We start from the raw sequence: 21379 nt of genomic DNA on the forward strand, positions 1-21379 counted from the left end.
AACAATGAATTAATAATCACTAAGTGATTATTGATGAGTTAGTAAAAGTATTACGGTACCGTAATACACCTAAAATATGTGAAAATAAATGATTAAATTATTGCTCTCTAACTATACAAAAATACCCATATAACATTTATACTATTGTACCATGTTTACATTTTAGAAGATAATATTCATTCTGAAAATTTAGTTCAAAGTATATATAGCCGTGATAGCCAGAACAATAATATTAACAATGGTTTATCACAAGCTTCCCTCTCCCATTTAAAATGTTTGAAGAAAAAAAATAACTCATATTTAAAAATCACTTATTATTATTTTTCAAGTGAGCACACCTGTACTTAACCATTGAGAGCACCACTTCACATTTGTGCTCTCAGATCAGCTCCCCTCCTCATTTCAAGACTTCTAGATATGCCACTGAATATTAATAACAGGTAATATAATGAGAATGAATCTTGAAGGGCCCCAGTCAGGGAGAGCTGGTCCCCCACCCATTGGGGAGAAAAAAAAAATGTATTTTGTACATATTAGTAGACTCTAACAACGATTAAGCAAGTCTTTGAAACGCCTAAATTGTCAAAATTGTGGGGGGATTTGCCCACTAGACCACTTTTGAGACATTTTAAGCGGCGCTCGACCATGCCCATTTTGCTCTCGTCGGGCGAATTCTGGCGCCACCCCTGCTGGCAGACAATTTCCAACCACATCAGCAGTGGCGTATCTAGAAGTCTTGAAATTGGGGGGGGGGGCCCTGATAAGGGAGCGTAAAACTCATGTAAGGCGCACAATGATTAGGTGAGGGGCACTGGCTCGCAAGATAAGGTAATTTTAGGTGATTTTTTAACTACTTGTGCATGAATTTATTTTTTTTGGTGGGGGGGGGGCTAGTATTTTTCAAAGGCGTGCCAATTACGCCACTCCTTATCAGGTGTCCAATTGGCTGCCAGCGAAAGCTTGTATACATCTTCAAAGTGCGAGAGTACTGCCTCAGCCTCATTGTCAACCGTTATTAATGATGAGGCAATCATCCTGATTAATAGGTAGGCCTACGCATTATGCTTATTGGTGAGATAAACTTACCTATTAATGTGTTGTACCAGACACAAAAAAAACCAATGAGAAATTTGAACAAGACTGCAAAGTTCAACACCAGGTCTGTAACCAAGGGATGTTTTGTTTACTACTGTTGTAGTATTTTTAACTTTCTTTATTGAAAGAAACACTTTGAGAAACAAATTTATATATAGAAAACCCCTCCCCATGAGCCTGGTTACGGACATTACGGGCCAGAACAATGTACAAGCTTTGCTCTTTTTTGGTCATAATTCCATTTTGTTTATAATTATATTTAAATCATTCTATGGAAAATAAAACACACTGTATTAATACACACTAATATAAATTTAAATATTCTATACCAACTTTATTGAAATAAACTTAATTTTTAAAATAAAGAACTCTTCACCAATATGATGAAATATTGATTCAATAGGAATAAATATTGCATCAATATGATGTATTGTTTAAATCTTATATTAATCATCTGACTGCTTTTGTTGAGCAATTCAGACGTTTAAATAATCTATTCTATAGTGATTTCATATATATCCTTTAAAATACCTGCCAGAAAACAATTTTCATAGCAAGAAATCATTGAAAAATGACTTTACTTTTATCATTGACTTAAACAGATGTTAATAACTGTGAGTAGCCAACACCGGGCAGCTGAGGAAGGAAGTTACAGTACGAGGTAGGTCATAATGCCTCGTCCGCTTTAAGACTTCAGTATAAAGCGGTATACAAATCTAAATACATTACATTACAATAAATAATAACGGATGGGTACCAGGTGGTATACCGTATAACCTACAGTAATTCTCAAATTATTAAATAAATTTGAATTCTAAAATTGATAAAAAGGCACATGTTTCTGGGACAAGAATCGTTACATTTTTCAGTAGAATTGCACTATATTGAATGAAGCATTGCCACAAGATGGCTTCCAAAATATCCAAATACTGTATATTAAGAATTTCCATGCCAAAATGGCACAAACTGAAAGACCTGTATAGAGATTAAACCAGGACCTCCCCCTCATCAAAAACCTGGTCACATTTTTAAAAGCCTTGCAATTCTATAAGGTTTTCGTACAAGTCCAAAGACTCAGGATTGCGAAAAGCGCCTCTGCTTTCAACTATCTCGCCAGCTATGATCTTCTTCACAGCAACTTCAACTTTCTTCCCACTTAAAGTGTACTGAAAAAAATAGACTAAAGTAAGATAAATTTCCTCTTTTTCTGTCCTATTCAAATTCACCTAATTTTTTTTTAAATTTTTTTTTTTATGTATGTTTTTGTTCTACTTTTTTGTTCATGTGATCCACTAGTGAGATCAGTGCTGCGTCACTGAAAGTGTTATCACGTTAAAGGCAGAATAAATAAAATATATAAATATGTGATGGTTATTCGAAGAGCCGAGCAAAAAAGTTCCAATGAAAACCTAATGTTCAGTGCAAGAGGCAAGAACACCCTCTCAGATAAAATAAAGATACAGTTAAGATATACCTGTACTGTCTTTGATAAGGTAATAAGCTACATATTAGGATTTGTATTTAGTTTTTATTATCATTTTGAAGCCCCATTCCCGGCAAGTCCCATTGTCCTTGGGCAAGGAACTTTTACTTGTATTTGCCTCTCTCCACCAAGGAGTATAAATGGGTACCTGGTAGGATGGTACGGCATTGAATGTATGGGTCGTGCGCGTTCAAGCAGCAGTGACCAGGGATACTCCCCAGGGAGCAGAGAAAGTTGCATAATGTGCGGATCTGCCAATTCAGCATCCTGCGACCAGGGAAATATTATAGTGCCAGCGTCTTTTATAATCGCTTGTAAAATCTGCAGATTGTGAAAGGCGCTATATATATTCAGATTCTAAAAAATAACATTTCCTTGGAATTATTTCAAATTTGATTTTCAAAAATGATTCTGACCAAGAATTTGACAATTAAACCAATATATCTCGGGCCTACGCGATCGCCCGCAGTGTGCGAGATGCACACTGCGGTCGATCATGCAGGCCTGAGATATGTTAGATGTACCAAAAACTAATCTCATTATAGGCCGCACTTTATTGAATGTATAAAGTATACACAAAAGCGAGAGTATTCCAGCGGATGCGATCTACAACCTCTGAATTTGCATAGTAACGAAGAATTTGTTGAGAAAATGGTAATCTTCTATGAGAAATAGTCTATTTCTCATTTTTTTTATCATTTTCTATAAATCTAAAATTTATCCCAATATTTTTCCATGGTTTATGATAATTAGAGTAATGCATATGCATTTTTTCTAAAAAAAAAATCCTTTTTTAGTGAAATTTTTTCAGGAATGGGGCTTTAAGAGAAATGAAATTTAATGAATAAAATTCAATACTTGAAATGCTATAGTCTGTTATAAACTTCACCTCATCCACTCCCCCACCCCATTTCAATACTCCTAGATACAAGACTGTAAATAAGATCACCGGTTCATGAACACCTATGGAGTGGAGTTGGATAGCTTAGTGGTTAAGATGCTTGCCTTCTAATCCCAGGGTTCTGGGTTCAACTCCTGTGACATCATGACTTTTTGTCACCGCTAAAAACAACTCCATTACCTAAGCCTCCTAAAGAGACTTTGGTGATAGAGCATCACATTATTTCATATATTTTAGAGGGTCCCTGAATATCAGTCGACCTTCTAGGATATGCTGGATGGGTCACTCTCTATAAATATGGTTTAAAATCTAAATATCTGACTATATACCAACCAGAACACTGCGGGTGTGTACGTTCCTTTGTATGCAAAAACTAAAAGGAAATTTGAGAATTGCGATAATTAATAGTCACCAAAGTCATTCACTGCATTCTACTAAATTTGAAACTAATCGGATTTTGCCAAATTTTAGTTATCGTGATATGGTAACAATTGACAAAGTTTCTGACCCACCGCCGTTGTCGTCGTCTTTTCTAATTTTAAACAAATTTAAATACTTGTACTCTTTATATCTACAGCAGAATCCACACATCGAAGAAGAATGAAGAACCATTAGGCGAGATCTTTTTTATACCTTGTTTAGAAAACCCACCGACTGCAAATATTGATGATTTCAAATAAAAATAAAATTTTATTTTTGGCAAATTTGTGCACCCACCGCCACAAAAAAGTGAAAATTTCAGAAAAAAAAGTTTTTCTTTATTTTTATTACACCCTCCGCTACCTTGAAATCTCCAAAGATAAAATATGTATATTTCTTCCTAATTATATATATAAATTTGAATCATTTAACCATCCCATTTTACATTCACAATTAAAATTTTATTTTTGTCTCCTCCGTCTGGATGATTTTGCCAAGACTATTTGCTAAATAAGAAAACTATATTTTAAAAAATTTTTTATTCCGCCCTCCTCCGACAAAATAAGTACGCGAAACAAGGAATAGAAAGTGTCTCGCCTTATGGTTGTTGTACACGCACACACTCGCTCCTAGGCCGGATGACAGAAAGCAGGTTTCCTGGACCTCATGAAGGCCTAGGCCTCCTCATCTAGGCCTGGATTTGCCTGTTTGAAAAACGCTTCAGATAGCGATACATTTTGCTGAATAGCACTTCCATCCGGGAAGACATTCCTATCTCTTATAACTTCTGTAGACTTTTGTTAATGATTTAAAGTAACAAAAACAGCATTTTTACCGACTGTCGCAGCAAAAATATACAGTTAGTGGTGCGCTTTATGATAAAAAAAAAAAAAATACAAGGAAAACAATCGTTATCGGTCATTTTTTGAACATTTCCGGGCCAAATTAGACAATTTTTGGCATATGAAAAAACAGAAGCATGTCAAAAACCAGGGTCGGGTGGTGATGCTAAACAAGTATATATATTTTTTTTGGGTCTTATTAACAAATTAACCACATAACCCTAGCTAGGCCAGGCCCATTACTTTCTCTCTGGTTGGGCCACCCAGCCTAGGCCTAGCGTCACAAAAGAAAGAACTGTCGACGTGTATGGGTTTTTGTCAATATTTTGTGGGCTATTATATTTAATTCATACTCATATTTAAATAGCACATACGATTGTGAAAACATATTGATTTAAATGTATGGTTTAATATACATAATAAACTTGTAATTAGTTTGAACATGGAGGTATACTGTCCTATGTCTACTGCTAACGTTCTCACGATAAAAACAAAATGTCGACATGCGCAAATCAAAATTTTCCCTAAAAAAACTCAAAAATGGTGGTAGGGGGTATATGTTTTATCGCATACGGCTTACATTTTTTATCTAACCAAAAAAAACTAACATTTCTTGCACAATTACATGTCCACCAATAAATATGGGACACACTGTATACTCGCCGTGAAGCACTGTTTAGGAGCCCATTTGTTTACAAACATACCAACATGTTGTGGCCATACATTTCACATACACATTTCACATCTGTATCATCCCAATAGTTCCACTGTGACCTAAGGTCTCAAAGGAACTAAAAATTAGGTCTGCTAAACTAAAACTTGAGAAATTTCTGGAGTATTGTGCCTTTATCCCTAGTATCAAGCTATCTAAGATTTTAATCGGAAAAAAGCTATTCAAAACTGGGGTTAAAAATGTAATAAATAATACAATATAATCTGCTAAAAAATTTACTAAACATATCTGACTATCTGACTTCTTGATCAAATTACAGCAAACTTTTGTGACCATGAAAGTCTAATAATACTCAATTAAATTCAATATTGATCTGCTACATATGCAATGTCATATATAATCTCCATTATATAAAAATAAAATATAAATAAAAAAAAATTGATATAATTCTTTTTATGTACAACAATCACAATTGCGAGATACAAAGGATGCATAGCTACACATGATGATGATGGTGGTGGTGATGTCGGCCGTGGCGTAGATGAGGACGATGATGGTGATGTTGATGATGGTAACAATGACTATGATGATGATGATGATGATAATGATGATGTAGATAATAGTGCAGATGATAAATACTATATCTGTGCACAGCATATACTTACGGGAATATCTTCAGTCTGAAGAATTATGGCGGGAATGTGTCGTGCTGATAATTCTTGTCTGATTTTACTCTTGACAGCCTTGACAATGAGGTCATTGAACTGGCAATTTTTGGCCATTTTTAGAAACAGAATCACTCTCTCTTCCTGATGACGGTTATACTGAGGCACACATAGGCTGTCATCTATCTCAATCATTGGCTCAACTGAAGTCAAATTCAAACAAAGAGTAACTACAAATTACATGATAGCACATTTGTTTTGAATTTAGATGTTTGTCAGAACCACCTAGATAACCACACCATTATGTACTGATGGGTCTTGCACCTTAAATTGCCGGTGAACGTTGTGGTGGTGATGATTTTTAATGTTCATGGTGGTCCTGGTTAGTTTTAGGTTGTGCTCTGATTTAGTTTTATATGTAACGCACATAAAAGCTCTGTCATAATACTCCATATGAATATATTAAATATTATTAAATATTATTATTATTATTATTATTATTATTATTATTATTATTATTATATTATTATTATTACTATTACTATTGAGAAACACAACTAGTTTTTTGATAAGAGAGTGAATCTTTAATGAGAATGGTGGTTGTGTCATGAAAATTTGTGTATGACCAATTTGAGTGGGATCAATGTGTGATGACAGCAATCGTGTATGGTATTTTAGGCATCTGACACAAAGAATTTGATTCCTTTTCTGCCAGCAAAACTAAATGTTTATGAAATGCAAAGTTGTTTTTTTTTGTACTTACTAACAGAGTATATATCAGAACTACCAAATCTCACACCATTTGGATTCAATGTTCCATCACTAAAAGAACAAAGCAATTTCTTAGCATTAGTAAGGATTTCCACAGTAATTTCAAAGATAAAATAATATGGCTTTACTATTTCTTAAAAGACATATTGTGCATGGCCTTATTACCTTCTTCCTTGCATGATGATGCCCCCGCTGATTGAATCAATTGTACAGAAATCTCCATGAGCCCAAACACCTACATTAACATAAAAATATGCATATCATATGAATGGATTGTGTTTATTGTCAAAGAAAGCAACAATAGCAGCAGCAGGAGTAGCAGTAATAACTACAACAGCAGCAGTGACAACAGCAGCAATGCCAAAAACAATTGTAGCAATGTTACACTTACAACAATATACACTTTACAAAAAAAAAAGTGACAGAACAGAGATATTTGAATAATTGATACCTTTAAACCATGCATCAAATTAACCATATTCGGGTAACTGTACTACAGTAGAAACCCCATTATGGGGACAACTTCGGGATCAACAGTGTCCCTTTGACAGGGGTGTCCCCTTAATAGGGTTGTCCCAAAGGAGGGGGTTCTACCAGTGGTGGATCGAGGAATTCGAAAGAGGAGGAAGGGGAAGGGAGGGACTTTCACAGATGAAGGGCCCCACCATGGTTGATGTTGTGGTAAGAACATTTATGATTATTATTATTAATATAATTTTCCTTTTCTCTCCATTTAAAAAAATTTAGGGGGTGCCTAGCCCACCTTCGACCAGCCCACCTTGAATCTGCCACTGTCTACTGTATTTAATTTCTTACGTTAAAGCTTACCCGGAAACTTAATGAAGTATGCCTTCTTGTACTTTATACAGTCCTCATCATTCCAGAAGTGAGTAGGCTGTGAAGGGAAAGGTTTAGTGCAGACCAACTCACCACTGCAATCAAGCAGAGGCTCCCCTAAATGTAACAAAAATACATAATCAATATGAATAATAATATCAATAGTCAACAATGAATCAAATTTGATCTTTTGTGTCATATTAATGTTTCAGGTTATGTGCATCTCCAATATGTATCAAGTAATATCAATATATTTGCCTGCCACTATTACAATAATAACTTACTACAGTAGAACCTCGTTTTTACATACGGTACGGGACCGGAGAGCGTACTTAAATCAGGGGATTTGTAAAATCAAGGTTGGGTTAAATCTGTGGTGACCTTTGACCTTTTAGTAGAAAAGAAACTATTTGTGCACCGATAGTAGTTGTTCATCTCACTCAGTCCACATGGTTTTAGATTATAACAGGGCGTTATAGACAAATGAGCGTTGCTGTTGGATTCTTTGCATATGCTTTGTTTATCGTTATGGTTTTGAAATACACTAAACAGACAGAAACTTACAAATTCCTTTTTGCATTATGGTGGCCCTGTAAAGGGACATATGTTTTGAGTATTTCTTTTTACTTTTGATAACATCATCGTCCATGTGAGGCGTACGTAAAACTGAGCGATCGTATAACTGAGTTATGCAAAAAATAAGTTCTACCGCATAAATCAATCATAATCATAATTATTGAAAAGACATACCACTATCACTCCAACTTTCAATAGCCATTCCAAGGTTCCGACTCTGCACTTGCCCTCGAATAACCGGTACAGCCCAGTTCTGACCAGCGAAGCAGGAGATGATATCTGTGCCGCCTGTATAAATAAACATACAGTAGATGATAATGACACTTAAGAGATGTGAAGAAGACTTAAATAAGTAGTTCCACCTCAGTTGATGTGAACACAGATGATGAGAACACTTCCTATTTAATGATGTTAAGAAGATAGAGGATTGCAACAGGACTCGGTGACCTTAGGAATAAATTTTATTTTCCTTATTTTATTTTCACATAAAAATATAAAATTGCAGACAATTCAATAAAACGTAAAAAAAAATTTAGTAATCAAATTTAAATATGGTAAATTATACCAGCTCTGAAATTGCGAATGTATGAGATTTCTTGATTTTACAATAGCAGATCCACCAAAATCGAAATAGAGAGGGCCCAGGGAGAGACATTCATAGAGGGAGGGTCTTGACCACATCAACCCCACCATCGTTGGCTGAGGCAAGACAGTTTATGATTATGGCCCCTCTAGATGGCCAGAAATAGAACTCTCTGACCAAAATTTAATTATAATTATCCTTTTTATTCTTAATTTTTTAAATAATTTTGAAAAATTTAGGGGAGGGGGGGCCGGGCTAGCTCAGCCTCCGCCCCTTGAATTCGCCACTGCCTTAGTACAAGAGATTAATTTAATTCCAGGTAAATTCTGATAGACTATGAAAGCATTCCATAATACATTTAAACTTGCCTAAGTCAACTGTGCCCAAGTCGAATAATTTCTAAGTCTATCTAATTTTACATGGCAAATTGTTGTTTTCCATCATATAACAATCTGCAAGTCAAATTTTCTCTTAGTCTAACAATATTTCAATAGCATTTTGGATTCGAATTAGGCAAGTTCAACTGTAACTTATCACATACCTGTTATTGATCCAAGTAGAAGGTTTTTTTTCACATGTTCATATACATAATCATAACAGACAGGGTTCAAAGGTGAACCAGTAGATAAGATGGTATGCAAGGTTCTCAAACTATGAGTCTCAGCTGGGTGGACCTCTTTATCTCGCAAAACCGACAACCACTTAGCCCCTGTTCCAAAGATGGAGATTCTGAAAACACAAAATCACTAGAAATTATGACACCGTTTCACTATTTTGAATGTGCAAAGCAGCATTCACAAACTACGGACACACAAGCGTTGCCCGGTAAAGCCGGGGACTCACTATGCCCGACGGTTGTTGGCCAGCATGATGCTATGGAGAATGCAACACCATGATGCGCATGCAATATATCGTTCTTAACGATCCATTCAGACTGCCACTGACAATCGGCAGAGGATGTCACGTTGTCTAACGCTCTAAGGGAGCAGCGTAGTGAGATTCCTCGGCCGATGGCCGTACAACCGTCGTATGACGCAGTAAGTGCCCGGCTTAAGAATAGTAGCCAGTTTTTTTTTCTCCAAATAGGAACTGTCAAATAGAAACACTGAATCTTCCTAAGCACATGCTAGTAAAACTTTTTACAGAATGTAAAATGCAGGATATAATCTGTTTAGCCACAGGCTGGATAATACATAATGCATGTTCAAATCTCAATGCAAGCAGCTGCACGATTTGACCAAGTTAAAGTTATTCTCCGTCTTGGTTAAAATTATCCAATGCGAAGTCTGTAAACTTTTTGGAAAACAGTGAACTACAACATTACCGAGTATTTACAGCACAAGGAGCTTGATATGTTTGTTGGCATATTGATACCTACCCAATTTGGTCGACAAGATCCCAGAGGACGTTAGCAGTTGGCAGCAGAGGGGAGCCATCGTAGAGGACAATGCTAGCACCAACAGCAAGACAACTTACTAGCCAATTCCACATCATCCAACCAGTCTACATCCAAACAAGAGATTCAATATTTATTGCTACAAAAGCCATCAATTGCCATTGTAAATTTAGTTTTGTGAAACAAAATTTAATACTACATATTGTAAAATAAATCCATATCAGTTATAATCATTGATGTGATAATGGCAATGACATTAATGATGGTGTTGAGAATACACAATAATAATGATGGTTGCAATAAATATTAGATGTGACAAGGCTCAATGAAAGTACTTACTGTGGTATAATATAACATTGTATCATCTCTTGTTGTGTTACCATGCAAAATATGCTCCTTAAGATGCTGAATTAAAGTACCCTGAGAATGAATAAAGTTACCAAGTTATACATTTATTGTATAATTTTTCAATAACTTATGTTACTATGCTAAAATATTTATCAGATTCAAATTCATTATTTTAACTTGTAATACCTATTCTAACATACAATTATAGTCAAGTTCTGAGGACCCTATAGAAAATAGAGCTCAAAGGAGCCATTATTTCCTAAAAAATGTATGCATGTGTGCATTAGCCGCGTAATATGAGAATGATTTACAAGTACTGTAGTAATCAAGCATATGAACCATGCATTTAGGCTCTCCTGATATAGAGGGGGTGATTGAATGGAAGTCACCATAATACTTACTCCAGCAGAGTGAACCATGCATTTAGGCTCTCCTGTAGTACCTGATGAATACATGATATAGAGGGGGTGATTGAATGGAAGTCACCATAATACTTACTCCAGCAGAGTGAACCATCCATTTAGGCTCTCCTGTAGCTGTCTCTTATACACATCTAGATGTGTATAAGAGACAGTCTCACTCAGTCCACATGGTTTTAGATTATAACAGGGCGTTATAGACAAATGAGCGTTGCTGTTGGATTCTTTGCATATGCTTTGTTTATCGTTATGGTTTTGAAATACACTAAACAGACAGAAACTTACAAATTCCTTTTTGCATTATGGTGGCCCTGTAAAGGGACATATGTTTTGAGTAGTTAGACATGATAGATTTTATAACATGTTGTAAATCTTTACATTTCACTCAGTCCCATATCATTCACACATACCGTCACACCAAAATCAGGTGACGTTGAGCTCCATACTGCTCCTATACTAGCTGCAGCCAACATGGCTTCCACTGCTGCAGGGCAGTTGGATATGTAACCTGCAAGAAATCATAAATCAATGCATTTATATTTTTTCCAAAAATAATATAGCCTTATTCCTTAACGGAGGTCCAAAATTTTCCGACTTTTTCCTCCCTGAATCCTCCGGAGAAGCCGTCAATGGTCAGAATTTATATACAAGGCGCTGGCGTCATTATTTCCCTGATCACTGAATACCGAGTTGGCAGATCCTCCCATTGTGCAACTTTCTCTGCTCCCTGGGGAGTATCCCATACATTCAATGCATACCAATGCCATACCATCCTACCGGGTACCCATTTATACTCCTGGGTAGAGAGGGGTAAACGGTAAGTAAAGTGCCTTGCACAAGGACACAAGCAATGCGACGAGCGTGGGTCTCGAAACCCTGATCAGAAGTCCAACACCTTACACACCGCGCCAAATGCTCATTATCAGCAACCCTTACATAATTATGTAAGGGGGGGGGGGGGTGAGCTTATATCAGAGGAACTATAGTACTTGTTTACTTGATAGTAGAGACCCTCAGATATGGGCTCTCATCTCAGTTCATAATAATATAGAGTACACTAATTGTATTACAACAACTAAACAACATTAACAACAGTAAAAAAAAAGGTATTTTTTTTTTGTATATGCTATCTGCACTTATATCTCTTTAATTCTCCAATTAGAAAGCATTGGTTTATTTTCTCATGTTCTTGTAAAATATGTAATTAATTAATAAATTGATAAACCATTTGTTAATTACTGATAATTTTATGTAATTATGGCTATCATGGCCATTTAAGATGATATGCTAGCATTTCATCAGTAAATTAAATTTATTACAATGAGAAGGATAAAAGTTTGTCTGCTAAAGCTGTGAAATGCAACACACTATGTAATATCAAGCAGAATTTATATACAGTAGGCTTAATCTGTGATATAAAGTTGAACTGAAATACAGTAAGTTGACTACTGTAGTTATAATCAATAAAGTCATTGTAATACAATCCAATAATGGGGTCGTATTGTGAACGTCACACTTCCAACAGCATTGCAAGCCAGGCATTTAACAAACATAATTATATAAATAAAAAACATGTTCTCTGTTAAATGAACCAATTTTACAATACAAATATTATTCCTGCTATAATAATGAAATAAATGATTTGTTCGTTATTCAAAATACCCTGAAAATGAATAAATGTTATTATTATTAAATATAATTAGTAATGAATTAATAATTATTCATCTCTATTCATCGAGTTACTTATGTATTTTTATATAATACTAACAAGAATAATTGATATTATTTAGATTTAATAAATATATATTCCATCAAAAGCAATGAAAAAGCATTAGAAAGTAAATTTTACATAAACTGCAAATTCTACATAATGACTATTTTTTTCACTACAGTTCTTTTTCATTTTTAAAAATTTTTTGAGGGGGAAGGGAGTCAGACCAACTTGGTTCCCCCTTGAATCTGTCGGTGTTCAGTTAAAGCATGAATAAGTAAACTTCTGTTTACCTACAACTCGGTCCCCTTTCTTGATGCCCATCTTTTTCATAGCTGCAGCATATTTTGTTACGTTTGTTCGGAGCTGCTTGAAAGTTAATTGCTCCACATCTCTTCTTTCACCTTAGAAAACAAAAAACATACAGTTGAACTTGCCATAGTTGAATCCAAATTTCCATTGAAAAATTATTTGACTTGAAAAAAAAAAAAAAAAATTTCGACTTACCGATTGTTAATTAATGGAAACCACAACAATTTGGCTTGTAATATAAAGGATCGACTTAGAAAGTATTCGAGTTAGACAAAGTTAGTTTAACTGTAAATACTTTCATCAAGGTTGTTATCATATTTAATATTCTTAATATTTGAATTATCTTGTCCTATGCTTAGCTTAATAGACATGCATTGGTTGGAGGAGAGGTGTACATCGGTGGTTGGTTCTAACTAAGCAACCATGCCAAAACTGATAAATACAATTACATGAGGAGCAGGATTATCTCAGTACAATAACATTATGTCCAGACTATCAAATTTTCTTTGACAAAAAAACTCTTGTATGCCCATATATAGTCATGCTGTGCCTATATATGGTCATTTCATTTCAGTTTATTCAGTTCATTCAGAGAGATAAAACCGAAACAATACAAAAGTGCAGAACCAGATAAAGAGTACAAAGAACAATATCAACTGAATGAACTGAGGAATATACCCAAGAAAGTTTACGAGTAAACGTATTTCCATTGGGGTCCTCAAGACGGAAAGAAAACATTGAAAATTGCACTAACCCTAACCACTAAAAATAGCAAATATTACCAAAAGTCAATTACATTAAAAAGGCACATTTAAAAAGAAAGTCAAACAAATGAAAGAACGCAGCACATTCAAGAAATATTAAGAAATAGCAGTAAAATTTACAATTTAGAAATAAATTAAAATTATCAAAAACGCTTTATTAGATAATTCAGTAATTATAAAAAATAGATATAATTTAAACAATTAGGATTACAGTTCTTTAATTTACAGGGTAAAAAAAAACAATTATTAAAATTTTTTTTATATGCAAACAACATTATTTAGAAAAAATTATTTTGAAGTTATTATATTATAATATCAAAAATATTTTAATTTAATGGTTATTTAAAAATATTAATACACAAAAGCAGGATTAGTTCAGTAGAATAACATTCTGTCCAGACTATCAAATTTTCTTTGACAAAAAACTCTTGTATGCCCATATATAGTCATGCTGTGCCTATATATGGTCATGATGTGATGTCATCATGACCATATATAGACATGTCACATGTTTTGTCAAATAAAATGTGATGGTCTGGACTGGGGTATACACTGGTGGTATCCCCTATGTAAGAACTGAACTTGGATGAATTCCGTAGATACACCTCTTCATGTTTATACCATACACAACAAATATTTATCATTTTATTAAAAAGTATCGACTGCTATGAATGAGAGTACCTGCAGTATATATAGCAACGCGGTCATCATCGTAACGCAGCAAATTCTCAGCAAAGTTTAATAGAGCACCCTCAAACCATGTTGGCACATCATCAACACCCTTTGTTACATCGACTACCTGCAAACATTAAAAAAAAATATATACACATCTGATCATGCTGTATATTGTTCATTCTATATTTCAAATTTATCAAAGGTATTTGATTGGGAAGGGATATGTGTACGAGGGATACTTTAAAAGAAAAGAATTTATGAATTTATAATCACACTTCCCTATATGGACTTATTGGAGGTGTAGAATAGTAGTACTTGAAGAAGCAACTGCCTCTTGTTAAGCGTCTATTTCATTATACACAAGTATTAGGTTTCATACAGTGTGGCTGTAATTGTATGGAAGGGGTGGGTTTATATGGGGAGTTTAGATGGGGGGTTTAGAGATGGTAGTGAGTAGTGGTGCGTAGGGGAAGGGAGTAGTAGGAGAATGATTTTACATATACCTAGTATGCACTATTAGTCTCCAATGAAGCACAGTCTATTATGCCAACAATTATGACAAGGGCCAAGTTAGCAGACTGAATCAATTTGAAGGTCGAATGATCATGAAATTCTTTAAACAATCTAGGATCTAAAAGGGGGTGTAGCCACTCCTAAATTAAAAAAGAATGTTGGCAATGTAATTATAGTTAAAGCCATTATTATTGCATCATTGCATGCTACGTAGTGCGCAACGATGCAATAATAGTGGCTTTAACTATAATTATATTGTGTAGGCCTATTTCTAAACTATTTTACCCAACTTATTACTAATAGCTGCCTGTAAACATTGAATCTGACAGGTTTATAATTTACATGATATTTTCTGCAATACTTATTCCGATTTGTTTAATTACTAAATACATAGATATTATTATGTAGGGCATAAGTCTAGGAGTCAAAAACAGAATACAAAAACTTTTTAAGGTTTAAGAAATCAAGACTTAAGCCTATCGAAAAATGTTATTTTAGGCTTGTTCTAAAGGGCCAGATAACATACACCCATGGGCCGGAAATGGCCAGCAGGCCGGTAGTTCACAACCCCTAGACTATATAAACAGGAATCACCCCTGGAAATGACTCAACTATAGTGTCATTACTAATTACATCTTTGAGATATTTGTCTAAAAACAAAAAAGTATCAAAAGACTGGTAATTAAACATTATACTTTAACAATTAAATTATAAGTTTTAAAAGTAGTTAAAAGTTTATGTTAACATTAGTGTATAGATTATTATAGAAGAAATACATTTAAGAGGTAAAACAATTTGATAGATCCTATAGACAAATATAAATATAATATTGAGGAAAAGAATGATAAAAATGTGATATACATACACATATATATACACACATATAAATACAGTAGCCTATATTATAATATGAATATATTATATATAAACACCATATATAGATTTGAATAATTGGTGTTTGTTCTCACCTGGTCGTAGGACTTGGAACACTTTATGTCAACAAACTCCCAACATTCCTTCCAAAATTCACAGTAATTCTTCACAGACCATTGGTACAGGTCATCGTAGGAGGCTACAACACGAATAAAAATAATATACAAATACAAAAAGTACAAATGAAATATGGAAAACAATAAAAACAACAAAATATTTGAAAATGGAAGAAAAAAAAAAACAAAAACCCCTCAAAATTAACTAATTCCTCCCCACCCCTTTATATAATCTGAAACTTCAAATAATTATTTTAAAATAAATCTTGGTAAGGGGATTGGATTTTAAAAACTGAAAGATCCACTGATTAATCTCAAATTAATTCAAAATATTGAATTCCCACACGATGTATATTATCTTATTTAGATTTTGGAATTATGGATAAAATATACAAAATTATTTATTTTACATTTACATATTAAATACACATAACCACATATTATTTCAACTTTACTATTTTAGTTCTCTGACTGAGCAAGTTGATATGCATGCTTCATAGACCAAATACCAGCAACATTGTATAAATATCACTGAACCATTCAGAGGGTTTGTAATGGGTGTGTACAGAATGGAACAATTTGATTGGCTGAATCATTGTTGACAATCTCTTATCCTTTGTATCATATTATAATGGCTTGTGTAGCCTGCCACATCATCGACCAAATACCAGCAGTGCAAAATATTCTTAATCTTTGTGTTTTAATTCATAGTGTATTTTATTCTTTCTGATATTATAGTTGTTTTGTAAATATGTGTCATCCAATTTTAATTTAATAATAAAATGTTACAATATGATGGTTTTAATTCTAAATTTATGACTAGTATTTCATCATCAGTGAAATAAAAACATTGATGCGAGAGTGCACATAAATGGTATTTTATAACATCCATTTTTCTCATCCAGAGAAAGTCAAGGAGGACTGGTTATGCAGAGTATGTTGTAGGAGGATAAGAAAATACTTGTTGATTCATTAAAGTTGAAACATTAATTTTCATTATTAAAACAGTTTTTATTAAATTAATTTACAAGAAATAAGTAAAAATCAAAATAAATATACTTGAAAATAAAAGAAATAGGCCTACTATGTTATTATTATATTTTATACAAATAATAGGCCTATTATTATATATTTTATACATTTAGTCAGGAAAAAAGAAACATTCAATTACTTTTTGTCCTGTGAAGTTATTAATGATAATTTTGCACAAGGCTCTAGTGCAGAATTTTTTAAAATTTTCAATTGTGTCAGTCTACAGTACACATACTAACAATCATATGGTTTTATTACTGAATTGAATTATTGATATGTAATGACAAAATGCTGGTATCATTCACAATTTGTGGATTATCAAGGGCATTGCAACTTGCTTGTTTAAAACACTTCACAATGCTTCATTTAAATTTCAAATTAAGGGTCTACACATTTCTGATTTTCTTAGTCTTTTCAGTATGCTTAATTTGCAGAAGATAAATATAGGTAAGAAATCAGTGCAGGTCAACATGGAGAAAATATTAATAGCAATTCAATTCATTTATTGTCAAATACAAATTAGAGTACAGTACTATATTGTTAAACACAAACTTAGAAAGCTGTTATTGTTATGTCAACTGTGTGTGCGAAGGTTAGTCAGTGTAAAAATACTAATTTTAAGGGTTATATTCCCCCATAGTGAAAAGATTTTATTATAGCTATATTATTAATAGACACTAATAATGCTTATAGTTTATTGTTTGGCATTGCTACTGTAATAATCTCATTAGCATATACAGTGAAGTAGACAAGAGCATACCATACAGTACTATTGATTGCATACCTGAATAGATAGGTCCATAGGTCCATGGATAGTCTGTTAGTTAATAATCAGTGATGCCTGTATATTAATAGATTGGCATTATATTTATGCTTAAATAGACTGGTCAAGGGTAGACTCATTACAAGTTGTACTATCTGCTATGAGTTTAGACTAAATCTTTACATCTGAGGTATTATATGTATTAAAATCTTTCCCAACCATGATGGGGCTGAGGTGTGTCTGCCCATTTGTGAAAAACAGAAGCCTTCCTACAGGCTTATACATTATTCTTTTCTCATTTTACAACAGACGTAGTAAGAATAGCCAATTGTGCTCAAGCCTATCTCTTGAATTGGAAACTTGAGTAGCATCAACAAAAGAGGAAGACGGTTATTTATAGCTTTTCAAGCATTAGTTTATTTCATTATATTGTTTATTATATTTAAAATCTTATTTCTATGAGGGAGAAAAAAACCATATCTTTGTAAACATACTTGGAGTATGTATACTATCTTATTTAGATTGGATTTTGGTATTATGGATAAAATATACAAAATTATTTATTTTACATTTACATATTAAATACACATAACCATATATTAATTCAACTTTACTATTTTAGTTCTCAGACTGAGCAAGTTGATATGCATGCTTCATAGACCAAATACCAGCAACATTGTATAAATATCACTGAACAATTCAGAGGGTTTGTAATGGGTGTGTACGGAATGGAACAATTTGATTGGCTGAATAATTGTTGACAATTTCTTATCCTTTTCCTAGCCTGCCACATCATCGACCAAATACCAGCAGTGCAAAATATTCTTAATCTTTGTGTATTAATTCATAGTGTATTTTATTCTTTCTGATATTATAGTTGTTTTGCAAATATGTGTCATCCAACTTTCCATTTCACCCTGAAACAAGACACTTAAAAAAAAAAACAACTTTGTTTTGCCTTAAAAAACAACTATTGCATCCACAAAAACATCAGAAAACACAAATAAAAAAATGGCAAAAGCAACCTCCAAATAATTTTACCCCATGGGGATGTTACAGTATGATGGAGGTCTGCAATACTGTGATCAATATTAGATGTTGGTTAGGATACAGTAGCTGGTAGTGTGCAAGTTGCTGGTACAAATACATGCTTCATGCAAGTATATATTATGGTCAAAACAGAGTTGCAATTTCAATGATCAAATCTTGTAATTATTAAACAGAATATCAACCAAGAATTAAATTTATATGAACTTATAGACAAAGATGGACTGAAATCGTCAGTGTTACAATTGGCAATAACGTCAAGAAAGGGGGACAGACAGGGAGAGTAGCCTTGAGAGGGGAGTTATTAGGCCTTGTGTAGAAGCCTAAACCACTATGGAAAAAATATTATGAGTTAAAATGTCATCCATTTTGGACAATTCCAATAACAGGTAAATGGGGCATAAATTTTTCTCTGGGCATTTCCCTTACAGCCCCATACTTCATTATTAACAACATTCACTCGACCTCACTGGGGCCTTCTGCGGGGGCCCCCTTGATTCTGCACATGGCTTGAGTCACTATAGAAAAAAATTATATGCCTAGGGCCTATATGCCCTAATATAACCAAAATTTATTCCATAAACGACAACTAATCATTTAAAATCTAGCTAGGTATACAGTATACAATAATTGATAAAGCCACAGATTCTGGGGCATTTCCCAGACCCCAATATTAAATTCCTGGACAAGCATCCCCCCAACTCCACCAATTGCATTCCCCATCAATACCCCCTTTTTAAACTATTACTTAGCCTAGCTAGATACAATTCTGAAAACTCAAAGTTACTGATGAGACCATTATCACCAGGCTAGGCAGGCTTAGTAGGCAGGCCCAAAAAAGGCCCCGGGGGCCAGGCTGAGCTGAGCCAGACAGGGTCCAGGGATGCTACGTTCGTATGATGTGGAGCGGTCAGTGAGTGGAACTTCAATACAATATCTCCTCCTTCACCTAGTAGTAACCAGCCTAAAGTAGTAGTACTAGTAGCCATGCAGAAAATGGAAATAGCCTAACAAGAAACATGTCACTGGTTGTGGCATGCAAGGATAATCAGCTGAGGTGGTATGATGATTCGATACATGCTGTCTTGCTACTCTAACTAAATATTATGTATTGTTTGTAAGCTTACTGAGATTCAGCCCATATCTTTGGTTGACACGGATACGAAATTGACCCATCTTTGTCTTATCTTCGGAGGAAGGTTGCCACATGACATCATGACTCCTGCAGCTGCCGTTTGAAGCCATTATTTTGTCTACTACTAACTAAGGAGTTCTTCTTCTCAGGACTGACAACGATGGTTTCGCTGGGGAACTCTCTCAATGAAAGGATAGCCTTTGGTAGTAGCAAAGATACTAGAAATACAAGATAGAGTTCTCCACACAAAAAAAGTGTTCCACTGTGTTCCACCGAAATGCATGGTGGGAATACGAAAAATGGGACGCCCCCTACAGTTGGATCTAAAGGGCGCCCTGTACGTTGGGCACGAAGTATAGGAAACTTGAATGGTTAAAAAGAAGGGCGCCGCCTACGTTGGGCACGACTTCCGCCTCATTTTTACAATGCGAGAACTCTATCTTGTATTTCTAGTATCTTTGGTAGTAGTCACCTAGCTCACTTTTATTGTACTCTCACTGCTCATCTGCTCCTCGATAAACTAGTTTTACTATAGAGGGCGCTACGCAACTCTAATTTAGCGCAACACAATGCCAGATTTTAAAATGTAGTATGCAAAAAAAAATGGCCTAACAATAAAGTGTATATAAAACCTAAAAATGGGCAATTTATCTAGGTAAACATATTCCGAGGTGCAAAGTAAATAAAAAAACAGAACTTTAATATGGAAAATCATATAAACCAGCGTACAAAAAGTTAAGTAGGGTATTTAATGATTAAAAAGGGAAAAAAAATCAGACGTGTTCAGTAATCTCAAGAACAGATTCAGAGATGGTCCTGTCCCGGGTACAATTCTTGTCCTACATTTATAGCATTACTCCTTATTACCAGTGGTGGCGCCAGAATCCGAAATCTGGGGGAGTAAGTGAGGGGAAAGTAAAATTTTAGTAGGGAAAAATTTTTCCCATAGCAGACCAGAGGTACAATTATAATGTATCACAACACATATCGACGGGCAACGCTTCTATCCTGCTTGTTTTTTTATTTAAAAGCTCGCAGTATAATTATTACAAAATGTAAAAATATGTTAAAGCAGTGCATCATTTTTAAATGGCTAGTGACCTTGAAATGACAGACCGATGGGAGCAATTAATTTTGTTGGCCAATCTTTACAATGCTCATTTTTCCAGCAAAACTGAGGGAGGGGAAATCTGGGTGCCCCATTTGCCCTCCCCTAGAGCTGCCACTACTTATCAACAAGCAAACACTTTGCAATATTTTATGATAGGTTGTCAGAATAAAATGCAATGTATTCATCATCAATCAATAAATTACATTATGAATACGTATTTATGGTTCTAAAAAAATAACTCTTGAAATACCAACGTGGTGGTGGGAACTGGTAACCCCAAAATGGACCTTTCCAGAGTGGCAATCAAACTTGACAATT

At 34.3% G+C, this 21379-nt stretch overlaps 1 protein-coding gene across 1 annotated transcript; it reads right to left on the bottom strand.

Moving 5' to 3' along the window:
- Positions 1 to 1408: 1408 nt before the first annotated feature.
- LOC117113036 (acetoacetyl-CoA synthetase-like) lies at positions 1409 to 20455 on the bottom strand. The gene is made up of 16 exons (XM_033256259.1): positions 20407 to 20455; positions 19943 to 20148; positions 15953 to 16056; positions 14478 to 14595; positions 13014 to 13124; positions 11388 to 11517; positions 10992 to 11067; positions 10582 to 10662; positions 10225 to 10349; positions 9388 to 9575; positions 8438 to 8551; positions 7679 to 7804; positions 7016 to 7085; positions 6843 to 6901; positions 6080 to 6282; positions 1409 to 2261 (listed from the first exon to the last, which is right to left on the bottom strand). Exons 2-16 carry the CDS (start codon positions 20058 to 20060, stop codon positions 2124 to 2126), a joined length of 1761 nt encoding a protein of 586 aa, XP_033112150.1. The 5' UTR covers positions 20061 to 20148; positions 20407 to 20455; the 3' UTR covers positions 1409 to 2123.
- Between the last annotated feature and the right edge of the window lie 924 nt (positions 20456 to 21379).

Source organism: Anneissia japonica, unplaced genomic scaffold, assembly GCF_011630105.1.
Source record: "Anneissia japonica isolate Jap-2015-1 unplaced genomic scaffold, ASM1163010v1 scaffold288039_len1115542_cov189, whole genome shotgun sequence".
Classification (NCBI taxonomy): Eukaryota; Metazoa; Echinodermata; class Crinoidea; order Comatulida; family Comatulidae; genus Anneissia; species Anneissia japonica.

Bases quoted from the DNA above. Each gene is read 5' to 3' on its own strand.
- LOC117113036 (XM_033256259.1), bottom strand. From the start codon at position 20,060: ATGGCTTCAAACGGCAGCTGCAGGAGTCATGATGTCATGTGGCAACCT. The intron at 11,518-13,013 runs GTAAACAGAAGT...GATTTCTTGCAG, and splicing joins GAAAGGGGACCGAGTTGTAG to GTTACATATCCAACTGCCCT. The intron at 7,086-7,678 runs GTAAGCTTTAAC...ATGTTAATGTAG, and splicing joins ATACTTCATTAAGTTTCCGG to GTGTTTGGGCTCATGGAGAT.